This window comes from Sphaerodactylus townsendi, linkage group LG04 (assembly GCF_021028975.2).
Source record: "Sphaerodactylus townsendi isolate TG3544 linkage group LG04, MPM_Stown_v2.3, whole genome shotgun sequence".
Classification (NCBI taxonomy): Eukaryota; Metazoa; Chordata; class Lepidosauria; order Squamata; family Sphaerodactylidae; genus Sphaerodactylus; species Sphaerodactylus townsendi.
In genome coordinates, this window is record NC_059428.1 from 56,818,474 (window position 1) to 56,844,490 (window position 26,017).

Sequence of the window (26,017 nt, forward strand, 5' to 3'; positions counted from 1 at the left end):
TCATCCAACAGTCTTATATCCATCTCTTCAAGCCCTAGGATTAAGTGGCACTCTCCTGCAGAACCTGGACATCACCCTCAGCTTGCTGAACTCTCTTTAGGAAATAAGGCTTATGCTGTTTTTCAGGTCTTCCAGAGAATTTTTTTTTAAGAATCTGTTCCAGAGGCCTTTGGATTGACTAACAATTGTGCTATACTCCTTTACAATTTTTGTTGTATCCTTGTGACTTTAAAATATTTTAAATTAATTTAGAAATGGAAGAGCCACATTCTGCACCATAGGCAGGCGTACTTTTGGCACCATAAACAAATGAACTGAATAAGAGCAGATTGTAACTGGTGTTTTTGAGTGATTTTCTGAGAAGTTACACAAATGATAACTCAAGCCTATGCAAAGTATTTCTCAGAAATTTCAAGAAGTCAAAAAAGATGTTCAGAACTTTTATGGTCCTCAGGTAAGTGGAACCATGCCTTCCCACTCAGTTATTTCCAAATGATGCAGCAGGAAAAAACCCACTTCCTGTTGCTGGAAATGAGGTTGGTTTGTGAATGCACAGGTGAACACTCAAAGAACACCAGTTACAAATAAGCAGTGTAATCTTCTTCTTCATATATGTGCATCACACAAATGAGATATTATTAAACTGACCTCCCTTGAGATTGGGAACAGATGAAGTCATGCAAATGGGCTGTAGAGAAGCGCTCTGCCAAATGCAGTGTCCCTCTGAATGAACTCAAATGGTGTATGGTGCTCTGAACCAGTGAGAATATTGTAACACTTTTGTAAAAAGCTGTAGATGTTGCAACAGCTCTAGTGGAGTAGGATTGCGATGCTAGTCCATGACAGAATACAACTGAGTCTCAGATGCACTGACTCATATGCTACAATATTTCTTCCCTTTGTTGTGATCTTTTTTAACTGAAGGAAAAATGAGTATCTTTCCTGAATGAAGCTGTTCCATCAATGTAGAAAGTGAAAACTTGGCATACAACCAGAAAGCATAGGGCTTACTCTGCATCTCAAGTCAGATTCTGAAACTAAATGGGTAGAATAGACCTTGGTAAGGTGGAAGGTATGCTCCATGGTTAAAAGAAAGCCAACATTAGGATACATTATGAATTTGTCAGGATGGAACTGCAGATGTAGAGGGTCAGTTGAGAGCACAAAGTTAAGTTCTCTTTCTTGCAGCGTTGATAGCAATGAAGAATTTATTCAGACAATAGTTGTAGACTACATGTCGCTAGTAGTTCAAATGGCCATTTCATAAGATGAGATAGAACACATGTGAATGCTATAGACCAGGGGTCCCCAAACTTTTTAAACAGGGGGCCAGTTCACTGTCCCTCAGACTGTTGGAGGGCCGGACTAAAAAAAACTATGAACAAATTCCTATGCACAAATGATTGTAAAATGTTTGATTTCACCTTTCAGCCTTTCTGTCATGGTCTATTTTTAGAACAGTGACCAAAGTATGTCAAGTACAGAGTGGGCTCCAAATATTGTTGGGGAGGCTGTGGAATACCTTCCCCTGTAAAAAAAAAAAAACAGAACTTTCCAAATGAAACATTCCATCTAACCCAGGATCAGGTATCTTCCTGGGTTCTTTCCTCCCTAGCAGCCAGCGAGCGATTCGCCAGCCTGGCTGATGCCAATGGGAGTGAGGTGGAACAGAAAGCCTGAGAACAACACATGGAGTAGCTGAGAGGGAAGGGTGGAGCAGGCGTTGCCACATGTAAGGTTTCCAACTCTGGGTCAGAAAATTCATGGAGATTTGGGGGTGCCATCATGTAACTGCAATCAACAGCCATTGGGGCCGGTTCCTCCTCTCCCTCGAGCCCCCACTGCACATGAATGGAGCCATTGCCGCCATGCCTGGCGGGCCGGATAAATGCCTTCAGGGGGCCACATTTGGCCCCCGGGCTGTAGTTTGGGGACCTCTGCTATAGACAGATCACATGGATTGTAATCCTTGGAGGCTATATCCTCCAAGCTGTCCAATCCAACTCGCATATGTCTGGGTGAAGAATATGATTCCAGTCCTGAAAGAGTAGGTTCCAGAATCAAGGGAAGTGAATAAATTACTCACTGGCTAAATGAAGAAGACTTGCAGGCTGTGGATTGTATAAGTGGCTATTGTTTGAGAGACCACATATGCACCTGCTCAGGGAGTCTACCAGCATATTCTGGTCCTCTGCAGCAGGAATTATGTCTGTTTTGCACTGAATATATTCGTTCCAAATCCTGCAAGCAAGAAGACCCAAAAGTGTTGATCCACTACCCCCTTGTTTTTTGACTGAATATATTCCGATTACCTTGATAGGTTTGTTTTAGAACAATTTTTAAGAACATATTTCAGAAGAATTATAAGTGCTTTGTAAGTTACTAGTAGCTACAATACACTAGTATGTAAAGCAGAATGTGCTGTGGACCAGATCTGGCTGAAGAGTGGTTTTGGTAACAGATGCCACTCCCATATAGAGGCATCTGGGGTCAGTGTGAGCTCTGTTTTATTTAGAACAGAAGGACTGCACTTGAACAAGTTTTTTGGAGCCATTCATCACCTCAGAGAAGGCAGAACACAGTATGTGATATATGAAGAGTGAGAGTGGATGTGCACTGTTGGTTTGAAGACTGACTGAACCACTATTGCATTAGGTGCATGTAACATCTTGCTAAAGCTGTTGATCTCATGAATTCCTGCTCTTTGTATGTGGGTTGATGCTTAATGAACTCCATTAGAAAAGAAAAAATGGTATTTACTCTTCCCTGGAAGTAAACCCATTAGGGGAAAAAATGACAGCACCTGTGAATTTGATCAGCATGTTGGATAAAGTTGGGATTTGGAGGAATACAAGATCAAAGTCTGCTAGAAGGTATAATGTGATGTGTATGTTTTGCAGAAGAATTACCTGTAAGGTGTTCATCCATAGCCTATAGTCTATGCATGGAAACACTTCAACCATGTAGATGCACTTCCACCACTTCTATGTGTTTAATTAACACATGTGTGCTTGTAACCCCTGTGTTAAGAATGGGATGACCCAGAAAGGGGTGGAGTCTGAAAAGAAGCAGAAGGCTACAGAACTCATGAGGTTGGAGGAAGCAAGGCTACTAGTCTGGGGCCTTGATTGATTTTTATAAGCCCTTAACACCTTGTTTAAGGTAACTGCAATGGGAAGGGAGTTGTTTATTTTTGGTATATTGTAAATGTATTGTTTCAGGGGTTTTGTGTATGTATTTGATTAGAGTTCTTTTGGGGACCTTCATCATCTCGAATCCAGTTCACTAAGCCTCTGGAGCCTTCATGAGCCAACAACCACCAGGAACAAATGGACTTGGCATTATCAAATTGTAATTAGAAGGACTTGGAATGAAATTTGAACAACACCTTGAAGTGCCATGTTAAATATTAATGTTGAATAAGTGTTATATGTTAAGAAAAGTAAACCATTTTGTTTAAAATTTAGTTGATGCAAACTCCTTCCAAGTTCTGCCCCACAGAACCCACAAACAGAGGTTACATGCTGTCATGAGTTCACAAGGCAAAACAAAGAAATGTGTTTCTGCGGTCAAATGGCAATATTTATGCATTGCTGACATGTATTGATGCAAACCACATCTTCTTTGAAACCCCTTCAAAACTCTGGAGGCAGGGCAGATAGACTATCCAATATTTTTGGGCACTGCAAAGTATGGAGAATAGAATCTCTTCGGTTAGAAAAATACAGCTTTTAGATTTTTTTCAACTGGAGAAGATTTCATCCAAGAAAATGGGCTAGACACTGGTAGTTTTACAAACTGCAGTCATGCAAAGTGTGGTCAGCTCTGTGGGAGAACTATTCTGTATTGTAGATAATGTATGGAGCATTGTAGATAATTGTGAGAACTTTCATATCCATGTAAGATACACTCATGTTGAGAGATAACTTGGATGATGTGGAGGCATGGCATGATGGTATTGATCAAAGACTATGTACAGTATATATAATATTTAAAGTGCTTAGATGTAGATTCCCTAAAAATAGAAGTGAATAGTGATTGGAGGAGTGGCTATGTATTGAGTGAGTGGTACAGTTTCACTGTCTTTGCTGCTGGAGCTACTCAACTCCAGTTGTGATGTCTGTATCATAACCTATGTGGAACAAGGTTTTGGGTTTCATTTTACGTATCCATTTTGGCATGAGAGGTCTTGGACATTACAGTTTGCTTCTGAAGAGAGAGATGTGAATCTCAGCAATGCATGCCTCTGGCACAGGCACTGGCTAGGGTTTTTGATATTGTGAGGTATAGTCCCTGACAGAGTAGAAAGGTCAGAATTTTTGTAGAAATGTTGATGTTAGTTCTTTTTACATTTAGTATTGCATCTCAAAGGGGCTTACATAATTCACCAGAAAATTGTCCTTGACTGTTTAATCCCATATATCCTACATCAAGAAGGTCACCGGCATTGCGTTGGTGATTGCCTCGCATGACGTCACCTTTCCTGGGTCCAGTTGATCCCTTAGAAGATGCTGTACCTGAAGAACTGTGACCACCTGGAGATGGGAAGCTAGGCTTGCTATATGGCACTAGTGCCTCCTCTGTGAACACAAATAGAAAGAATGCAAAAATAATTTATGTATGTATATATAAAAATGCTTTAGACTGAATGACTGACTTGTTGAATATAAAAAATGCCTAGGACAATTCCATACTACCTAGAAAACTGGAATTGGGTATATGAATAGTTCAAAACAGTGAAGCTACTAGAAAAATCTTGAAATGTTGACACTTGTACATACTAACTGGAAAACTGACATTTGGAAGACATATGCCCACAGCAACACTAATTATAGAAATCTGAGATAAGAATTTTTGTTCCTCTGGTCCTCAAAACTGAAGAAATAATATAGACATATTAATGAGACAGATAAAATTAAGATGTTGTGGGTTTTCCAGGTTATATAGCTGTGTTCCAGTAGTATTTTCTCCTGACATTTCTAGAGAAAATAGTACTCGAACACAGAGAAAACATCAGGAGAAAATACTACTGGAACATGGCCATACAACCTGGAAAACCACAACATCCTAGTGATTCTGGCTGTGAAAGTCTTCGACAATACAAGCTAAAATTAAATTCATCAGCAGTCTAACAGGCAATCCTATGAAGAGCTCTTGCAGTCTAAACTAACTGAAATCAACAGACTAGAGCAGCAGTCCCCAACCTTTTTAAACCTGTGGGCACATTTGGAATTCTGACATGGCATGGTGGGTGCAGAAACAAAATGGCTAGAGCAGGAGGCAAAGTCAGCCACAAAATGATTGCCAAAGCTTAACTTCACTGTTTTGTGTTGGTATCTGCTGCCAAAGCAACATTTTAAAAAATCTGTACAGCCAATCAAATATCCAGTAGTCAATCAGAAGACTTCCTAGGCAAAAGCCCTACCTGACTCCACCTACTTCCTAAAAACACTTAGGCCCTTTCCGCACGGGCCAAAAACGATGGCCTGGGGGCGGTAAAAACGGCGCCCCCAGGCCGCCGTTCGCACAGGCGGCGCTGCTGCAATGCAGCAGCGCCGACCTGACTGCGCTCCCCCTCCCCCAGGGCGGCGTCAGGCCGCCCTAAAAAACAACCCTTTAAAGGGTTGTTTTTAAGGGGGAAAGTGTGTTCCCGGCAGCGCAGTGCGAACAGCACCGCCGGGAACACGCTGTTTCCCCTCCCCGTCCCACTCACCGTGTCCCCGTCGTCGACCTGCTGGCCGTCGCAGCCCCGCCCACGCTGTCCTCCGACCCCTGGAGGTCGGAGGGCAGTGTGGGCGGGGCTGCGACGGCCAGCAGGCCGACGACGGGGACACGGTGAGTGGGACGGGGAAGGGGGAAGAGGCGGCTCCATGCGGAGCCGTCTGCCGTCTGCCGGCCTCTCTGGAGGCCGCCCGCATGCTTGCATGCGAACGGCCTCCGCCTCCACGCCGGCGAGAATTCTGCCGGCGTGGAGGCACCTCCGCGGCCGTGCAGAAAAGGTTTTAGTAAGCACAAGAAAAGATTGTGGACTCCTGGACTACAGCACAGGAGACCAGTCTTTATATTTCTGATAGCCATTTTTTAAAAGAGCCTTGGGAGTTATCAGTCACAAAATGGTGGTTCAATCGGTGCAGTCAGTTACAAAATGGAGGCTTGTACAAAATTACAACATTTCAGAGTCAGTTTACAATGCTTGGGTAAGGAAACTTTCCTTTGCTGTATTCCCAAAGCAAACCATCATTGCCCTCTAGAGGAAAATATACAATTATCTCTGAGTTCTCCCCAGAAGAGCCAAATAGCATCTTTGATGCAGGGGCCAAGAGTCTTTTTTTCCTCATACAGAGCAAGAGTGTGTGTGTGCACACAGGGGAAAAAAAGCAGAGAAGCTGATGGGAATGAGTGTGGATGCTGCTTTTCCCTACCTAGTCAAAGGTATATTTTGTCAGTGTGGCTCTTTTTCCTTTAGATAAAAGAACAACAGAAGAAATTCTTTAAAGGGAATGATAGGAAAGTGGGTACAGAAATTGTAGAGGAAGGGTGGAGAACTATTTTTAATTGCTTGGAAAGTAACTGCTCTCAGCTGAATAAATTTCTGCCCACCCTTGTTGAAAAAAATAGAAAAGTCTGAATACAGGCTATTTTGACAATGAACACACAGAATTTGGTCCATGTATTTTACAAATAGTATGGTTTCGGGGATAGGGTAGGATTTATTTTTCCAAAACTTCCATTTGGCAGCAGACAGCCACATATTTCTCTTATTTTCTCTTTCAAAAGAAGAATTTATTTTTAAAGTTTTCTATGATGTCTCCTTATAGATTTCTGTTACACTACCTATGCTTGTTCTGTAAATTACCCTTGCAGAGTTAAAAAAAATATTTTACACTAGTGGGTGGTATTTTAGCAAGATGATAGAAAGGTTTGGGAAGATACTGTTGCCGCTAATCATCTGAGCAGTAAAATTCTGAAAGTTTGCAGAACCACCTTTCCTGCCACTTCTGTCTTTGAATTCTCTTTGATCAAAAAAGGAATTGACCCCAAATTTACTCCTAATTTCTAAAAAGAAGAAAATTAAGGTATTGTGCTTCAGGAAGAAATTGGGTAAAGCTGAATTAAGAGAACTTCTCTTGAGAATGCCATTAAAAAACAATACAGTGTGGTTTGACATGCTCTAAGTTTTAACTTTAACACACTTGATTCTGTCTCCAGTGTAGAAAGTGGTATTTTCACTAGCAGCCAGGAATCATATTCACTAGTACTTATAAGAATACTATCTTTGTTCAAGTTGTTGCCATGACCCATGCCCAGCAAGATTCATTGTGAAGAAAATGTACACCAGTGAATTTGTTTCCTGAACCCCTGCAGGAGTTGTGGTGAAAAAAATCATCTTAGAGAATAAGAGAGATAAAATACTAGGTCTCATGGCTTTACATTACAAACAAAAGCATGGTTTGCAAAGGTTTGGCAACCTGAAATGTTACATGTGTTATGTATCATTTTTTTTTGTAGCTTCACAACTGGTTCACTGGATATTTAGTCTTTTGAGTTACTTAGCGATGCTAGAGTGATTTGATAAATCAGATGACTAGAAGATTCAGCTAGACATACCCCAACACTTCTAATTCTAATGTATGTACATATTGGCATCTGTTGTGCCTTTCTGGTTTTTCTACCCCACCATATGGAGAAAATACTGAATTTGTTTGTATTTTATTCTTTACACTAAAATACCAAAGCTAAACTAGACTAGTAGGCAACAATTATGTATTTGCATTTTAAACCTAAATGCAATGTGTTCATCTAAGTTTACAAATTGGTGTATTTTAATTATCAAGATTCATTATAGAAAAACATGTAGAATCATAATTGCTTAATTAAACAGATACACATACAATTTTCAGAACAATAAGACTAAGATTATCATTTCCTTTAATCTTGCAGAAATGCTTCTCTATTTTCTTTCATTTAAATCATAACATTACTTCAATCAATTAAGATTAAAACATCTAGAATCAGCTAATTTAATTAGCTTCTTGGCATTACATGAAAGGATATTAAGCACATGGGAAATTACATTATTGGGCTTGTTATTGTTTATAGAAAAATATCTTCACAACTATGCTTTATCCTTGAGATTTGATTGTGACAGGGTCACATTCATAGTCAGTGAAGGGGGGTTTATATGGTCCCGTGGAAAACAAGAGGTACATTCAATACATTTCAACACTTTTAGCTCCTACTGATTCTACTGGAGATATCTATCACTAAATTATTTGTACTTTAAATGACCATTTAACTCTTGATCATAGTGTAGGCATCAATGGCTATAAAATTATATTTGAACTTCTGAACAAATAAAATGTATTTACATTGATACAGAATAAGGGTGTATCTGGAGCACTATCTGACTTTTTTGTCTAAGGCACTAAAATATCTTTGGATCGTTCCATTTTAGGAAGCTTGAAGATCAACACATCTATTCTATATTTAGTCAGCATTTTCTATTGCATAATTTACAAGTACTAATATAGAAGTCCTCACTGACAATTCAAGTTGATTTCATATAACTGGATTTACAGAGAAAATGTTGGAAAACAGAATATTTTTTTTAAAAAGGTGGTGGAAGTTCCTAATTAATACCAGCATAAGTCCATAATTTGTCATTTTGTCATACTTTCATTCCCTTGGCAGACTCTTCCAGTCCTGAAAAATAAGATTTCCAGGATCACATGATGGGCTACAATAATAGCTGTGGTGGTTGGGGGGGCTGCAACATGGAGTGTTATCAACTTATTGCTGATTGCACAGTTCTACTAATGGAAGATGAAAGAAGAGCAATTTTGCATTCTTCTCCTTCCCCATTACAGCATCTCCATCTAGGTCCTGTGACCCTGGGAAGAGATTAGGAAGGTACTACTTGAGCAGAAATGAAGACAGTAACAATCTACATTCCTTCCATTTATGTTTAGATGCAATTTGTATACTTCAGTACTTTATTGATGAAAAGTAATTATTAGAATAAATAAAATTAATCCCAATTTTTGAATATTTTGAGTGCGTCTACTCATTGGAAAGCTTGTAACCATATAAGATAAATAAAGATAATAAGTTATTCATCAATTGTTCATATTGCTGAAGTTTTGCTGAACATATAGAATTTATGTTACACAGAATTTATGTTTTATATGATAATGTTTTCCCAGAGGTAATTTTCAAATAGATACATTACTTTTTTTAGAGTACTATTTCAAGAGTCTTACTCTTAATGGTCGATTATCAGCCTTTTCTGCAAGCAAACAGAAAAAGCATGCAAGTTAAAATAAAAGTAGGGCACATGCCCGCCCTGTACATGAATGCTGCATTTGTCATTTTTTGTTTGCATAATATAATTTCATTGACAAAGAGATATGATTACAGGATATTATTTTGTAAAGGATCTGATACTGCTATTCGAAATCAATACAGTGAATGGAATTTGAGAAAGCTGAAATAATGCATTTAATGTTAAATCCAGCAGATTGTGTTTTGTAATTCCCATGAAATCGATAGAAATAATACTCTGAGGCTGCATTCCTAAGTACACATCTTAAGGAGTAAGCCCCATTGTGCTCAGTGGAATTTACTTCTGAGTATACATGCAAAAGATTGCACCATGAGCTTACCAATTATGAGTTCTATGTTTTAAAAAACCCAAACAAATCCAAAATGAAAGCAGCTTGACTCAGAGTTTATAACAAGAGAACCTAATCCATATAAGGGTATGTCAATAAAAACACTATTAATATAGGTGGAAAATAAGGATATTTGGTTCATAAACATGCAAAACTATCATTCCAGTAAATAAAAAACATAACCATTATGTGTTTCATATGTATGTATTCTTCACTTAGCAATATGTTAAGAACATTTTCCCTCTGCAGCACATAGCAATATTATTAACTCCCAAAGACATGCACTTAGAATTTTAGTAGGTTAGTATTTAAAAGCTTCACCATTGCAGGAGCGAACACTGAAGGTCAAACCTTAATAGCAGTCCTTTGACTGTTCTGAGGTAATGCATGACCTTCACCATTGTTAGGGGATCTTTAAAGAGAATAGACTCAAGAAACTAAGCTGCTTTGAGAGGTGCAGCAACACACCTGATCCAAATGCTTGTTTTTTCTGGCCTTGAAGTTCTGTGGAGCTTATCCATTCCTGGGTTTGCCGCTGCCACTCTAGTGATGTTCTAGTTTGATGATCCAAAGAGCTCTTTGTTTCCTCTATGCTGATATGCTGTCGTTCTAGAGAGCTTCCTTTCCTCTCTGTCGAACCGCCACGTTGGCCAGGGCCTATCTGCTGCCTTAAACCCTGACCAGGGGGTGGGTCTGGTGGTGGAGGAAGATCTACAAAATGTGAATAGACTCAGAATTTAAGTGACACAGAAGTCATGTTTGAAACTGAGAGCAAAAAAGGCAAGTTTTGAAAAATTTTGTCAATGAGAAATATATTTACCCTACATTTTTCACTGGTTGCAGACTATTATGAGATGTCTTTCATTGTAACTGTGTTCAGGATAAGACAGTTGGACTGTAGTTAACCAATGAGTTAAGAAACAAAATGAATGTATGTAAAATCAGTGGGAACTGTTTCTCTGCAGAACGTTTACTTTTGGTTTGAAGTAAATTCAAAATCTGTAATATCATTTCAGGGTTAAAAAAATCCCATAATACAGAGCACATTTTAGATGGCATGTCTCACCAGGTAAATAAAGATTGCTTTCTATGAAAGTGTTTAAAAAGTGGATCCAACTTGCCTTGCCTTTTGAAATGAATCTATACACAATGAATTGTCATGTGAGTTGCCCCATAAGCACAGTTAGCACACAGAAAATACAGGAAAAAGTATGTTGAATTCAAAGATGGTGTGTCACTAACAAGTGCACATCCTCTAAAATCTTTCTAAAATTCTAAAATCCTCTAAAATTTTCTAACAAGTGCAAATCCTCTAAAATCTGTCAGCTTGAATGGAGCTTAAGTGTGTAGTGAATTTAAAAAATCCTGGGCTTTGTGTCTGGCCATACAGGTGTATTTATTAATTATATTTGCATCCTGCCTTAGTTCTGTCAAATTTGAACAGATGTACAAAGGGTTCCCCAAAACCACCTAAGCACTGACCAAAAGCAGAACAGCTTACTGTCAACAAAGTATGTCAGCATAATGTCAGCATCATATGATTTATAATCATATCTTTTGTATGAAAAAAAATTACACTAACAATTCTTACAGCATTTTCTGAGCACGTTTGTGATCTTGTTCTTCTAAGAGGCCAATTTCTACTCTCTTGGGACACTGTTTTACCTTGAGCTTCTTAAATAAAAAATAGTTTTATAAACTATATTTTAGTACATTTGAAAATATATCTTGTACCTTGCAATGGTGAAGAGATGCTAGTAATACAAAATATTAGTTGCATTCCTACATTCTAGGGTTGCTAACTCTTGTTTGGCAAATTCCTGGAAATGTTAGGAATGAAGCCTGGGGAAGGGAAGTTTGGGAAGGGGCAGGGCATACAATACCATACAACCCACCCTCCAAAACAGCCATTTTCTCCAGGGGAACTGATCTTTGTAGTCTGGAGATCATTTGTAATACCAGGTTAACTCCAGGCTCCACCAGGAAATTGGAAACCCTACAATATTTTTAACACACAGTTTTAAAGTAAGCATGCAAGATTATTACAAACCACTCAAAAAGATATCGTCTTCAGAGAATCACAGGTTTTTGTAGTTACTTGGATCACGACCATATGAAATATTACACATGACCCTATAGTGTCATCCATTTAAAAAACTGGGGGACTAATAATGTTCTAAAAGTATCGATTCACATATTCATGATTAGAGCTTTCTTTATATGTGCAATCCCTCATCTGGCATTAGATCGTATGAAGACATCACAGTGTGAACCAGAATAGATTTCTTTGACTGTAGCAACCCCTTTTCTACTCATTATCATAGATGGTCCAGAGCAACTGTGACGGGAAAAAATCCAATGGATGCAAAAGTTCAAACAACAAACGAAGTCCAAACAAGCCATGGCAGAAGCACTTATTGGGCATATGAAAACTTTAAAACAATTTAGGGAGGCAGTTTTTTGGCAGACCAATAACTCACTCAAGCTACCAACAAATATTAGGCATTTCTAGCTGTTTTTACATAATTTCAAGACTTTGGGATAGTTTTTCATGCACTTTGCACCACAGGTTGGATCCAAAGGACCGTTTTCACATTCAGAAAGTAGCTTCTGATTATGAAAGAACTTGCATTAGTACATTCTTCAAGGAAAGGGCAATTAAATCTCAGTATATACTTCCTCTGCCCAGGAGGCTGTGTGACACACTGCAAAATCTCTTGTACAAGCAGTAGCATATGTACTGCTATAAAAACCTGCCAATGATAAGGACTGCATGTTCTTTGGGTAAGCATTTGTAAGCAACTATTTTCCTTCCCCTGTCCACAATATCATGCAACAACTTGTATGTGCAAATTAAATAAACTGTCAAATATCATAGCTAGGACTTTCACATTGTGTCTTATCACCGCAAACACAATGATTTTCAAAAGACACCAGTTTTTTTTTAATATATTTAGCCACCATTCATGTAATAGGGAAAAATCAACATACTGAAAAAGTTTTGAGAACTAGATAGATGAAGTTTGATAGTGTGCAACAGGGTTTCTAAGCCAAACTAATTTTAATGTCTGCAGTAAAAACAATCCAAATTTATTTATTTATTTCTTCTAACCTGCCAGAAGGGCCTGATTCTCATTTGAGGGAGAGTTCCATCAGACTGGAGAGAGAGATTAAAAGACTCTGGTTCCAGTTGAAGACAGCCAGATATTACTTGGACTAGGGACTATCAGTAAATTGTTCCCAGCTGAGTATAATGTGCTTCAGGGGAGCATATTGGATGAGGCAGTCCCACAAGTACTCTAGTCCCAGACCATTTACGGCTTTAAAGGTCAATACAGAACCCTGAACCTGATCTGGTACTCAAGTTGGATCCAGTGCAGGTGACAGAGTACTGAATATATGTGCACTCCATGGGGTCTCCATAAGGACCCACACTGCCACATTTTGGACTAGTTGGAATTTCTGGAGCAGTTTCAATGGTAGTCCCAAATACAGCAAGTTACAGTAGTCTAATCTGGAGGTAACTGTTACATGGATCACTATGGCTATGTCAGGGTGAGGTTGGAAGAGTACCAGCTGCCTAACCTAGTATGATGAAAAAGCACTATGACTGGTGCTTCAGTTAAAAGACTGAGTTATCCAGAGTCACACCCAATTTCTGCTGCCATTCTTTCAGCTACCTTACCAAGGAATGAAAAAAATTGACACTGGGTGGCAGTTGGATGGATTAGTATGATTCAAAGATGATTTCCTAAAGAGTGGCCTTACCATACCTTTTTCAATTCCTCTTGGAAGACTCCCAAATTCAGACACAGATTAATAATGTCCATCGGGGGGGGGGGGGGTCTGTACTCCATCACCACTGGCTTTTACCAGCCATGACAGACATAATTCTTAGAGGAAAGTGGTAGGCAACACAACACTCAAGATCCTGTCAACATGGGTCTGGGAGAGACAGTTGAATAGGTCTTCAGGTCACTCACTATATCAACATTGGCAGGGGAGTCTTGACAGAACAACAAGATTATATTTGCAAAATAGCTCACAAAAACCTCACAGCTCACTGCTGAATCACTAATGCTGGGTGAGAGCTAGCGGGAGCAATGGAGGCTGCATAATATTTCTTTATAGCAGTCTTCATCACCATCTCATAAGAGCACAGAAACATCCTATAAGATGTTCTTGTAGCTTCATCACCGCCAAATCTGCTCCAGTTGTCTATGCTTTCATTTTGTCCTCTGTAACTCCATGATTTGGAGCAAAGAGGACATTGAGGAAAGAGGGCAAAGAGGACATTGGAGAACAATCTCACTGATGGCTTCAGAAATACAGCTATGCCAGTCATCTGCAAGCGCATCCAATGAGTTGCTGGGGCACAATGGATCCTGAAAAGCATTCTGGAAGCCAACTGGATCCATTAGTCTCTGCGGGCAAGTGTAAATCAGTTCACTGCCTATGCAAGGAGGGGCTGGAATAACCAAATGAGTCTTCAGGGCAAAGTAGTCTGACTACAGCACTCTATCAACAGAGACCAGGCCACATCTATCCTCATGCCAAAGATCAAATCCAGTGTGTGGCCTGCTTGATGCAAGGGACCAGATACAATCTGAGAGTGTTCCAGTGCTGCCACAAAAGACACTAGGTCCATAGCCTGTGAGAAAGCAGCCACATCAGAATGGATGTTGAAGTCCTCCAGAACTACCAACCTGAAGAACTCCAAGTCCCACCCCCACCTTTAGCAAGCTCAACAGGGTATCTACTGGTATGTTAGATGGTTGGTACAGCAGCCAGATAGCAAAACTCTCTTCAGCATCCCTCACCAGACCAATACAATCAATACTAGGGATTTGGAGGACAAGGGGTGCTTTGAAAGAGAAAGCCTCCCAAATGAGTATCACCTTGGTAACACTTTGTCCAGAACTGATGAAGGACTGAAAACTCTGGGAGAGGGGGAGGAAGGGCTAGTTCTTTCAAGGCAACTGTCTTGCCTTCCTTCCCCAAAATCTTGATTACGCATGCCAGGTCCACTTCATGAGCTACAATATAATTTTGCAGCGTAGCGGTCTAATTACCATTGTGTAATCTCAGTGTTGGGGAATGGTACATAGTCATAGGCCCATCACTATTGTGCCTAGTCATGAGATGAAGTTTGGAAGGAGACTGAGCATACCATATCTCCATCTCCTTACTTTGAAATGTCTTCTCCCACTATGTAAACGAGTTATTAGCCACTCATGTATTGCAACTCTCCTATAACACCTACTACAAGTAATAGAGCCAGTGTGGTGTAGGGGTTGGAGGGCTGAACTAGGATAACTGGGTTCAAAAATTTTTTACCATGAAGCTCCCAGGTGACCTTGGGCCAATCACTTTTTCTTATCCTCCCCTACCTCACAGGGTTGTTTTGAATAAAAAAAACAGGAATAAAGAAAACCTTGATTCCCTTAGAAGAAAGGTGGGATGATAATGGAAACCCCCCCCCCCTCCAGTGCCATATTATTAAGAAATGAAATCTAACCTGCATTATTTGATGGCCCTCCAAGGCACCAGTTTTCTAGGGTGTCCTGAGGCCTAAGAACTTTAAGTTTTCTGGATATACATTTGAAAAAAAACCCATTATTGTTACAATTCTCTCCCAATTACAAATAATGTATGGATGATTGTAATGATTTCCTTTCTCCTAGTTCTACTACTTGGATCCTAGTAGCTATGCAATATAATTTAATCATTTGCACACTGTCAGGCATGATGAGCCAAATTATTTTCCTTGTTTTACAAAATTTGGTGAATATAAAACCACAAGATATGGCCATTACTAGGGCAACTTGTACATAATTATGCCTCTTATAACTGCTCTTAGTTGTTCAACCTCAATAAGGTTCTACCCTGATGAGGTTTCAAATACCTGGTTAAAACATATTTGTCTGACCTAGACTTAGTTGGCAGCCAGTTGCTTTGGTTGGATGCTAGCCAACTCCTCAGAAGCTGTATCTAATGACAGGACGGTTCCAGAAGGAGAAATCTGCAAGCCAATTAGTATAATAATGTAATATTATTGGAGAATGGTGATTTTTTTTCACCAATTCTGTAATTAGCGAGCTGGGGATTCTAATGATTGCAAAAACCTCAGGAGGACCTAACTGTATGTCCATTTGATATCTTATCATGGATTAGCAAAACCAGTCTGAGAGATTACCTAAAATAATTTGAAAACCAATAGTTAGTTTGGACTTCTAAAAGTACATAATGTTATTAATTCTCCATCTTTATATTTTAATGGAAATCTCTATTAATTGCAGAAGATTCCCTGGGGACTAGGTTGTAAAGAAAAAATTCTTTCTTATTTATTTATGAAACATATGCTATATTATAGTTCTCAATGCATTTTAAAAAAACAAACTGTACCATGCAATAAGCAATCCAGTAGTTTGAAATACCATTGATTATGATAAGAGGTTGATTTTGGAGTGTGGAATATAAACAAGAATTTTCTCACATGCTATTTAATAAACTGTATGGTAGGATGAGAGTTACAAACTACAAGAAAAAAACAACTTCCAAATGACACAATGATTTCATTCCAAAGCTGGCTTTTATTAAATTCACTAATTATAATTTTGAATATTCTTTCCAGGCCCAGTGAAAAATATTCAGTGAATATATTATGCAAAATCTTTATTATCCCAATTTATTATTCCCAATAAGGAAATAAGTATGAATAGAATTCATATATTATAAAACTAGGATTAGAATAATACACAGTATAATACATAGGGGGCAATTTTGTGGTGGTTAGGGATGGCACCACCACAGTGCAACTGTTCTACCTCCAAGGGGGTTTCAGGTGGCATGGGAAGCAGGAAAACTGACAGAAATTCCTGGCCAACCTGAAAACCCCAATGGGCTGTGCCACACGTTTAGCTGACTTAAGTCTATGCCAGATTATGGGGACGTTCCCAGGCTCAAAGGCCACAGGAAGTTGGCTAAAGTTAGTTCTTCCACTCGGAGTGCTCCCAACAGCATCAATGTGGGCTCCTGCTTCAGAGGAGCACCAGAACACTGACAACTCCTATATTCAGGAGCCACGGAGCTGTATTATACTCTGCTGTATTTGCCCTTTGTGCCATCATATGGATTTTTTTATATAATAAACAAGGGACACACATCCATACAACCTAGAAATGGAACATTTAAAGTCAGTCCTTTCCTATTTGGGAGCCAGTTGAGCTGACACTGGTAAATGGTTATTCTTTAAAGGAATCTTTCTTGCAATTTGCTACACTTCTGTTTTGCCATAGTGGCGAAGGTTATTCCTTGAAAAGAAACATTTATGCACACATTTAATGTATAGTTCCATTTTGCCACATGAATTCATTTCAAAGCTGAGAACTTACCATCTGTCATGCCTTCCCTACGGTGAGGCAATGGAGGCTGGTCCACTCTGCCTCCCTTGTGTTTTTTGGTAGGCCTTGGCCTTTGACTCTGATTCTGGGCTGCACTGGTATTGCTGTCAGTAGAAAATGGGCTGGTTGGCCGAGGCCTTTGGGAAGAATATGGTTTACCTAAGGACAAAGGAAAGATGAAAAAAGTCACTGAGATGATGGAGCAAGTCCTCTTTCATCTCTGCTTTACATTCGTCTGCTTAAGTCTGGGGCACTTTAAAGGAGCATGGTGTCCAGGAACAAAACCACTTCGCAGCAGATCCCAGCCAGCATAACTGAGCACTGTGTTGTACTAAAAACGATTCAAGCATATTTATCACTTGTTAATCACTACTGTTTTGTATATGAAACATAACTATTGTAATATTTTTATACTGGAAGTAGCATTTACTTACAGTGTCTTCCCAGTGTAGAAAACATATACAACTTTCACTGCTGTTATTGCCATAATTACTGTATGAAGCATGCTGCAGAAAAGTTCTTCTTCATTGTATCACCCAAATCATTCAAGAACAAGCTCATTTAGTTCATTAGTTTGTATATATATGTTATGAAATTTAGCACTGTGTTAAAATGATGAGAGCCAGCATGGTGTAGTGGTTAGGAGCAGGTGGACTCTTATCGGGTGAACTGGATTTGTTTCCCTGCTTCTCCTACACATGAAACCCGCTGGGTAACTTTGGGCTAGTCACAGTTCTCTGAGAACTCTCTCAAGTCTTTGTTGTGAGGAGAGAAAGGGAAGGTGTTTGTAAGCCACTTGGAGACTCCTTACAGTTGAGGAAAGCAGAGTATAAATCCAAACTCCTCTTCTACTAATAGGCAGAATATTTTCCACATCTAAAAAGAATGTTTTGTTCCATTCAGTACTATTGGAAAGAGTATCAGAAGAAAAAAGTTCTTCCATGTGCTGGCATGGATCTGCACTCAGGAGAGGAATGCTTCTACGAGAACAAGAACATTTGTGGACTCAACACATTTTTATGCCCACTGCTTGTATTAACCATATATAATAATAAAAGTGCTACCTTTTTTTTTCACTTTATAGTCACTATCTGGGAGGAAAGGCAACATGAGATCTCATCAGATCCCAGAAGCTAAGAAGGATCAGTAATTGGAAGGGGGACCACCACCAAGGAAGACTCTGCAGAGGAAGGCAATGGTAAACCATCTCTGCTTCCCATTTGCCCTGAAATTCTCTTGCTGGGGTTACTATAAGTCATCTATGACTTTATGGCCCTTTACACACACAGTCACTATGGGATGAGAATTTTATTTAAAACAGCAATTTCACCACATGGATTAAACACATTCGTATAGCACTTTTTTGGTAAGTCACTGCACACACATAGTTTATGACATGGTAACATACACTTAATAGAGAAATAATAAAGAGGGCAATTACATGGAAGCTATAATGTAAATACAGGTCCAAGTGCAGGCTTGAGATATTAGAAATATATTTTGTTTGCTTAGAGCAACTTTTGCTATTAATCTTTTTTTAAAATGCACGGTACCAAATGCAGTCATGTTATCTTAGATGGTTTCTGTGGAACTTTTTTGAGAGGGGTTGGAGGTCAGGAAACAGCCACAGAAAAATATAATATAATGGTGCTAATATCTATTTTAAAAGCAAGATTGGAAGTAGTTTTATTTAAGCAAGACATTGTTGGCAACTTATTCAAGTTGATTATGCCATTGATAGAATTTTAATTACAATCCTGTAGTACAAATATAATAAATGATTGTATTAAGTGCCTTAAAAGGAAATCACTTAATAAAGCCATTAAACTGTTGCCTTGGTAGGATGATAAACTTTTACCATGCTGGCAATATCTTCCCAGAAAACACATTTGGCAATAGAGATGCAAGAGAAAAGCAGTAATGAGGATAAAAGCTAAGGATGCAGTACTTCATATTGATTGTGAGAAGGTTTTGCAAATAATATATCATTAAAATTGTATGGTAAAATTAGCAGTCTCCTTGAGACAGTATGAAAAGGCAGAAGATGTCAGTAAATCTGCAGTGGACTTAGAGCAATGTGATATACTAAAACAAAGACCATGGCTCATTCCGCACATGCAAAATAATGCACTTTCAAACTGCTTTCAGTGCTCTTTGAAGCTGTGCGGAATGGCAAAATCCACTTGCAAACAGTTGTGGAAGTGGCTATTTTGCGTGTGCGGAAGGGGCCCATGTTACAGAATCTATGACAGGCATTGCTGTTTGAAGCGTCTGTCTTAGATTCTTTTTTTTGGAGGGGAAGATGTGATAAAATATTTTAATTTAAAAAAATTCAAATAGCAGGAATGTCCCATCTGTTGTTTTAAACATATTAATGTTAAGGGTCTATTTTGATTAGGAGGACAGAATAGAGAAAGGAGATACCTCTGCACTATGCAGAAAACATTAGATTTAGTGTACAAACCTGTTCTTGATAGGCTGGTTCCATCCAGCCTAAACCCAGTTTTATCTGCTGCTGCAACCAGAGCTTGTGTAAAACTGCTGCTGGTAAAGATGGAATCACTAGGTTTATAAATATTATGAATATTACTAGCAGGGCCCGGCCAAGCGTGGTCAGTGGCGTTCCTGCCTAGGGACAGGGGGTACCCTATGTCCCCGGGCGCCCCCCATTTGGTCACGTGGGGGGGGCGCCACCATTTCAGGGTCGTTTGTGTGATTTTTAATTTTTTTAGTGTTTTTTACGCTTTGGCCTGCAGGGGGCGCATTTTTAAGGCTAGCAACACCAAATTTTCAGGGTACCATCCAGAGACTGTCCTGATGATACCACCCAGGTTTGGTGATGTTTGGTTCAGGGGAAGCAAAGTTATGGACCCCCAAAGAGGGTGCCCCCATCCCATTATTGTTTTCCAATGGGGAGCCAAGCAATAGGAGATGGGGGCTACCCATTTTGAGGAACCATAACTTTGGTCCCCCTGAACCTAACTTCACCAAACCCTGGGTGGCATCATAAGAATAGTTACCAGATGATACCCTGAAATTTTCGTGTCACTAGCTTTAAAAATACACCCCTTACAGGCACCCCAAGAAAGTTGCCCAAGATTCTAACTTTTGTTTTGGCGGTGAGCTTTTGCTCCATTGTAGCCAATGGGGGGGAATTTCTGAGGAAGGTGGGTAAGGCAGGGCTGCACATTTTTTTTTTTGGAAGATAGAGGCACCAGGACTTTCAAGGGTGGCCTCAGGAGGCCCTCTTTGGTAATAGCATCCAGGCACTTAGAGACCTTTGCTTCCTGAGGGGTCCAAATTTTATAGGGCCCAAAAGGCTTATTTTGTTTCCCCTGCTCCCTTCACATGAGAGAAGCCTGTGGGCTGAGGTTTTTCTCAGAACTCTCTCAACTCGTTCCCCCCCCCCACTCCAGAAACCAAAGCTCACCCAAGAGCTTGGATGCCTATTACCCAAGACCTCTTTGGAGCCACCTTGAAAGTCTGGTGCCTCTATCTTCAAAAAATGTGCAGCCAGTGCTTACACACTCAGAAATTCCCTCAGAATCTGCCAGGCTCTCTCAGCAAGTTCTGTGGGTGGGAAAAATTACTTTTACCACCATAGACTCTCAATGGGGCTTTCTGTTATGCCCAGATGGCTCAGAGAGGTTTCCAAATGGGAGGCACTGTGGCAGGGGTCTTGCTCTGGGTGGGGGCATTTCCTGCAGGGCTGCTGGGTGTGAGTCTCCTGAAAGGAACCAACCAAATTTGCTAAAATGCTGTGGGCACCAAGTTGAAGGTGAACCTGAGTGCCCACAGCATTCCAGCCATCCCAGAGCAAACTTTAGTGCCCCCTTAAACCCAGAGCAAGGACCATTACACTACCACATTGCCTCCTGTTGAGCTACCTCTACCACTGGCGCCAGCTGAGGCATAACAGAAAGTCCCATTGGAAGTCTATGGTGGGAAAAATAATGTTTCCCACCATAGAGACTCCTACTGAAGAAGCCTGGCAGATCTCTGGGGAATTTCACAGGTGTGTAAGCACTGCAACCACACATTTTTTGAAAGATAGAGGCACCAGACTTTCAAGGGTGGCTCCAAGAGGCCCTATAGGGTAATAGCATCCAAGCTTGGTGAGCTTTGCTTCTGGAGTGGGGGGGGCGTAGTTGAGAGAGGAGTTCTGAGAGAATCTCAGCCCCACAGGCTTCATGGGCAGGAGCATGGAAACCAAATAAGTCTTTTGGGGGGCCCATAAAATTGAACCCTCAGAAGCAAAGGTCTCTTTTGCCTGGATGCTATTACCTGGAGGGGGGCTTCCTGGAGCCACCTTGCAAAGTCTGGTGCCTCTATCTTCCAAAATGTGCAACCTGCCTCTAGAAATTCCCCATTGGCTACAATGGAGCAAAGCTCACTGCAAAACAAAGAATCTTGGGCAACTTTCTTGGGGTGCCCAGGCAAGAGGTGTATTTTTAAGAGCTAGTGACACCAAAATTTCAGGGTATCTTCACAGTAACTATTCTTATGATGCCACCTAGGTTTGGTGAAGTTAGGTTCAAGCCCGGGACCAAAGTTATGGTTCCTCAAAATGGGTAGCCCCCATCTCCTGATTAGCTCCCATTGAAAACAATGGAGGGATGGGGGCATTCCATTTTGGGCGTCCATAACTTTGCTTCCCCTGAACCAAGCAATCACCAAACTTGGATAGGTAATCATCGAGAACGTATCTGGATGATGCCCTGAAATCATGGTGCTGTTGAGCTTTAAAAATGCCCTCCCTGCAGAGCCAAAACACCAAAAATACCCCCCCCAAGCCCAAATATCCTTGCATTCCACATTTGTTCCATATTTGGGCGGGACATGGTGGATACCTTTGTCCCAAATGTGCTCAAATGTGCCCAGATTCCGGCTGAATCTGGTATTTGTTTCATCTAAATCTCCAACCCTCAAAAGTGATGTTGTTTCAGGGTGGGGAGAATCTTCACCCAAAGCAATGGCATCACTTTCAATTTTAGTCTTAACTGGGGACCCCCAGATTCTTCCTTTAAGGTGGATTTAAAAAGAAGAATCTGAGCTCCCTCAGTTTAAAACACCATTAGAAAGTGATGTGCTGTTTGGGGGTGGAATTCCACTGGAGGGTGTTTTGTGAGAGATGATGCTGACATTTGTTTGGTAAATGTTTTGCTGGGGGTGGTTTGTGAGGGATTTACATGCTAATACCCACTTGCACTGGCTTGGAGTTGTTTCTCAGGCTAACAACCTACCTCATAGGGTTGTTGTGATTAGGAAATTAGGAAAAGAGTTGGTGGGAGGAGAGCCCTGTATGTTTTACTGAGAGTGAGAGGTGTTTTGTGAGGCTGAGATTGCAAAAAAAAAAAAAATAAATTGTTTGTTCATGGTGAGGGAGGGTGGCTGCCCATTCGCTGGGGGGGGGGGGGGCGCCAAACTCAGGTTTTGTCCCCGGGCTCCAGTTTGCCTAGGTTCGCCCCTGCGTGGCTTATTGTGGTGAAATGGGAAAGGAACAGTAGCAGCCAATCAATTGCAGAGGCCAGCAGTACGTGCTCATGCAAACACGCAGCCTGATACTGTGCGATGTCATTGATGTGTGTGCCCGCATTCCTTGGGGGGTAAAAGAATGGAAAGGCACCCCTCCCACACATCTAGGCTGGCTGATCATGATCCTTTACCTGGGAGTAAGTTTAGTTGGTGGCAATGGGTGCCGCTTCTGAGGAAACCCTCTGAGGGGCGTGACGCAGCCATTCAAAGTATGTCACAATTGCTGTACTGAGCTTACTCCTGAGTAATGCGTGCCTGGTTTTCTTAACTGTAACCGCCGTATTCAGGGAATCTAGGGTGCCTGGCCCCTCCCTCCCATCCTTTGTATGTCGCCCCTCACTCTCTTCCCTCCCTCACTTCTCTTCCCTTGCATGCCACCCCTCCCCCTCCTTCCCTTTCCCTCCGCTAGGGTGGGTGGGTCATATCAAGATGCTGGGCCCCCTGCCTCCCCTCCCTTGCATGCCACCCCTCACTGTCTCCCCTCTCTCACTTCTCTTCCCTTGCATGCCTCCCCCTTCGTCCCTTTCCTCCCCCTCCCTCTCTTCCCTTGCATGCCACCCCTCCCTCCCTCCCTCTTCCTCCCTTCCCTCTCTCTCGTGTGTATGTGTGTATATGTGTTTCACTTCCACTTGAGTTACTGCCTATGTACTGTTTTCACTGCTCATATCTGGCCATCTGAGTGAACATTCTAAGCAGCATGAACATTCTAAGGGTGACAGTTATACACAGGCAGCTGCATGTCCTTCACCAGGGAGCGCCAGGAAAAAGGCGTTTTACCTGGGCCAGGTGTGAAATTTCAGGTATGTGACCATCTAAAAACACTCTCACCTGGCTGACTATAGTGGCTGGGAATTTTCAGAGGAATTGGCCCAGCAGTTACTGAGGTATACTGTCATCAACAAAAATTCTGTTAGCTTTTTATATATATAGATGAATAGAAATGTAATAGTCCTAATCACGTGCAGAACCCCATCCATTTAACAGTGAACCTAAAAACTAATCGGGGGAGGGGGGTAGTGAGTTGTATACATTAAATAGCTCAGCTATTTATTGACAGCTCAAAGAGCTATTAAATTATCTATTTCTCCTCTCACCACCCAAAATTATCTTCATTAATTTGGAATTCACAGATCTTGGAAACTGAACCTTAATCAATAGAGGGCTTCAGAGTTCAACTCAATATTTTATAAATGTTTATGAAACTGATATTTTGAATCATACAATTTTGAGTAAGAAAGATTTCATTACAGATTTACCTGCACTCTTATTTTTTTAACTGAATCCACACTTTAATAAAAGTTTGTCACCTGAATAAAGTTTGTGTAAATTTGAGGAAAAGGCAATGACAGGCTGAGTTTTATGCTGATCAGGGACGTATCTGCAATGGGGACATGGGGAGTCAAATGTCCCCGGGCGCCCCTCATTTGGTCACATGTCCCTGGGCGCAAAAATTCAGGTTCGTTTGTGTTTTTTAAAGTGTTTTTCAGTTTTTGGCCTGCAGGGAGCACAGTTTTTAGGCTAGCAGCACCAAAGTTATGGACTCCCAGAGGGGGTGCCCCATCCCCCATTGTTTCCAATGGGAGCCAATAGGAGATGGGGGCTACAGTTTTGAGGATGCATAACTTTGGACCCTCTGAACCAAACCTCACCAAACCTGGGTGACATCATCAGGAGAGTCTCCTAAAGATACCCTGAAATTTTGGTTCTGCTAGCTTTACAGTTGCACCCCTGACAACAGGCACCTCCAAAATGTACCCAGATTCTCCTTTTACATCTACCCACTTCGGCATAAATTTAAAGGGAGAATCTGAGGTCCACAGTTTAAACATTAAAAGTGATGCTGCTTCAGGGTGGGGTTGAATCCACCCCCAAACAGCATCGCTTTCAATGTTGTTTAAACTGGGGACCCCAAATTTTCTCTTTAAGTTGGATTTAAGAGGAGAATCTGGGCTCCCTAGTTTAAACACCATTGAAAGTGATGCAGTTTAGGGGTGGATTCCAGCATCACGGTCAATACAGGGGGCGGGGTTATGCAATGCGTGGAGGTGGGACTATGCAACCCACAGGGGGCACCTGGAGGACGTTTTGTCCCCAAGTGCCACTTCCTCCCATACGCCTCTGATGGTGATATAACTATTCATTCAGACAAAATTGTGTTCAGTGCCATATCTTATTACAAATTATTCTCAAGGAATAATAAACCAGAAATAGGTAGCATACTTTAAAATATATTTAAAATAAAAGTTTAAATAGATATCATGCAATAATTGTTTCATTATAATGCCAGCTTTATGCCTTCAAGGACTAGAAACTACTGGCATGTTGAGAATAATACAGCACAACATTCAAGTGATCAGCTGCATGTGCCCTGAGCCACACAGAGAGGTATTTGTTTACTTAAATGAATAATACACATTTTTGGCAAGTCTATCATCTTACTGTATTAAAAGAGTGGAAAAAACTGAATCTGATCAATTTTTCCACACAAATGCTAATGGCAAAGAAAGTCTAATACAGGTCATCAGTCTAAAAAGCAGTCATTTTCAGTCATGCCTTACCACAATTTTTACAAATATTGTATTTGATATCAGAATCACACTGAAATTGCAAATGTAATATTTCAAAACAAGAATTCAATAGTTAGTATTCCGAGCCAGGAGACAAGAAATACTATGCTATCCCACCCCCCCCCCACCCCAATTAATGAACTTTGCAGCACTGAAGTGAACAAATTTTTCAGCAGCACAAACTGTAATAATGCAAGTTTGTGAACAAATAAGAACAGAAACTGAAGACGGATACAGAGATCAACAGACAGAAAGTGGGTTAAGTGAACAGAGAGTGACAACTTGATTCTGCTTGCCAAAGGCATAAATAATATTGCTGTTTTCCAAATGGACCTGACACAGTAGGGAAGGCAAGATAACAGTAAAGGAAAAAAATCCTTTTTCAAAAAGTCAGCTTTTAAAGCTAAAAAAACAGGATATATAAGAGAAGCTTAGTTATTGAGATTACTGTGAAATAAAATAACTGAAACAGGTAACACCATAATGGTGCATAACTGCAATATCTTGGCACAGCTACTTAAAACAAACCTTGGTTTACATCCAAAAAAGGTGAGCACATGAAAGCAGTTCTAGCAATTTCAGTGGGGTAACATGCATACTTGACATTAAATACATACACTGATGCTACATGGTTAAAATCGTTCTTTAAAAAGGAGTTCAAAATGCCTACGCGAGAACTATTTGAATTCTGATGCATTTTGTTGTATGTTTGTTGAAAAGACTTCCAATTAAAGAAACCTCTAAAACAGCAAACATAATTCTGATGGTATACACTGTTGAGCCCTATACAATACAATACAACACAACACAGTACAGTACAATACAATAAACCTTTAATCAT

At 40.4% G+C, this 26,017-nt stretch overlaps 1 protein-coding gene across 12 annotated transcripts in view; it reads right to left on the bottom strand.

Moving 5' to 3' along the window:
• The window catches only part of ROBO2 (roundabout guidance receptor 2), a 547,539-nt gene that overhangs the window by 9,066 nt on the left and 512,456 nt on the right, over positions 1-26,017 (bottom strand). For 7 of the 12 annotated variants that reach the window (XM_048494572.1, XM_048494568.1, XM_048494566.1 and 4 more), the window contains 3 exons: positions 17,066-17,233; positions 10,140-10,382; positions 4,380-4,580 (listed from right to left, as the gene is read on the bottom strand). In XM_048494572.1, coding sequence (XP_048350529.1) covers positions 4,380-4,580; positions 10,140-10,382; positions 17,066-17,233 — 612 coding nt within the window. The remainder of the gene's footprint in view (positions 1-4,379; positions 4,581-10,139; positions 10,383-17,065; positions 17,234-26,017) is intronic. The other 5 variants (XM_048494577.1, XM_048494575.1, XM_048494576.1 and 2 more) reach the window with 1 other exon arrangement.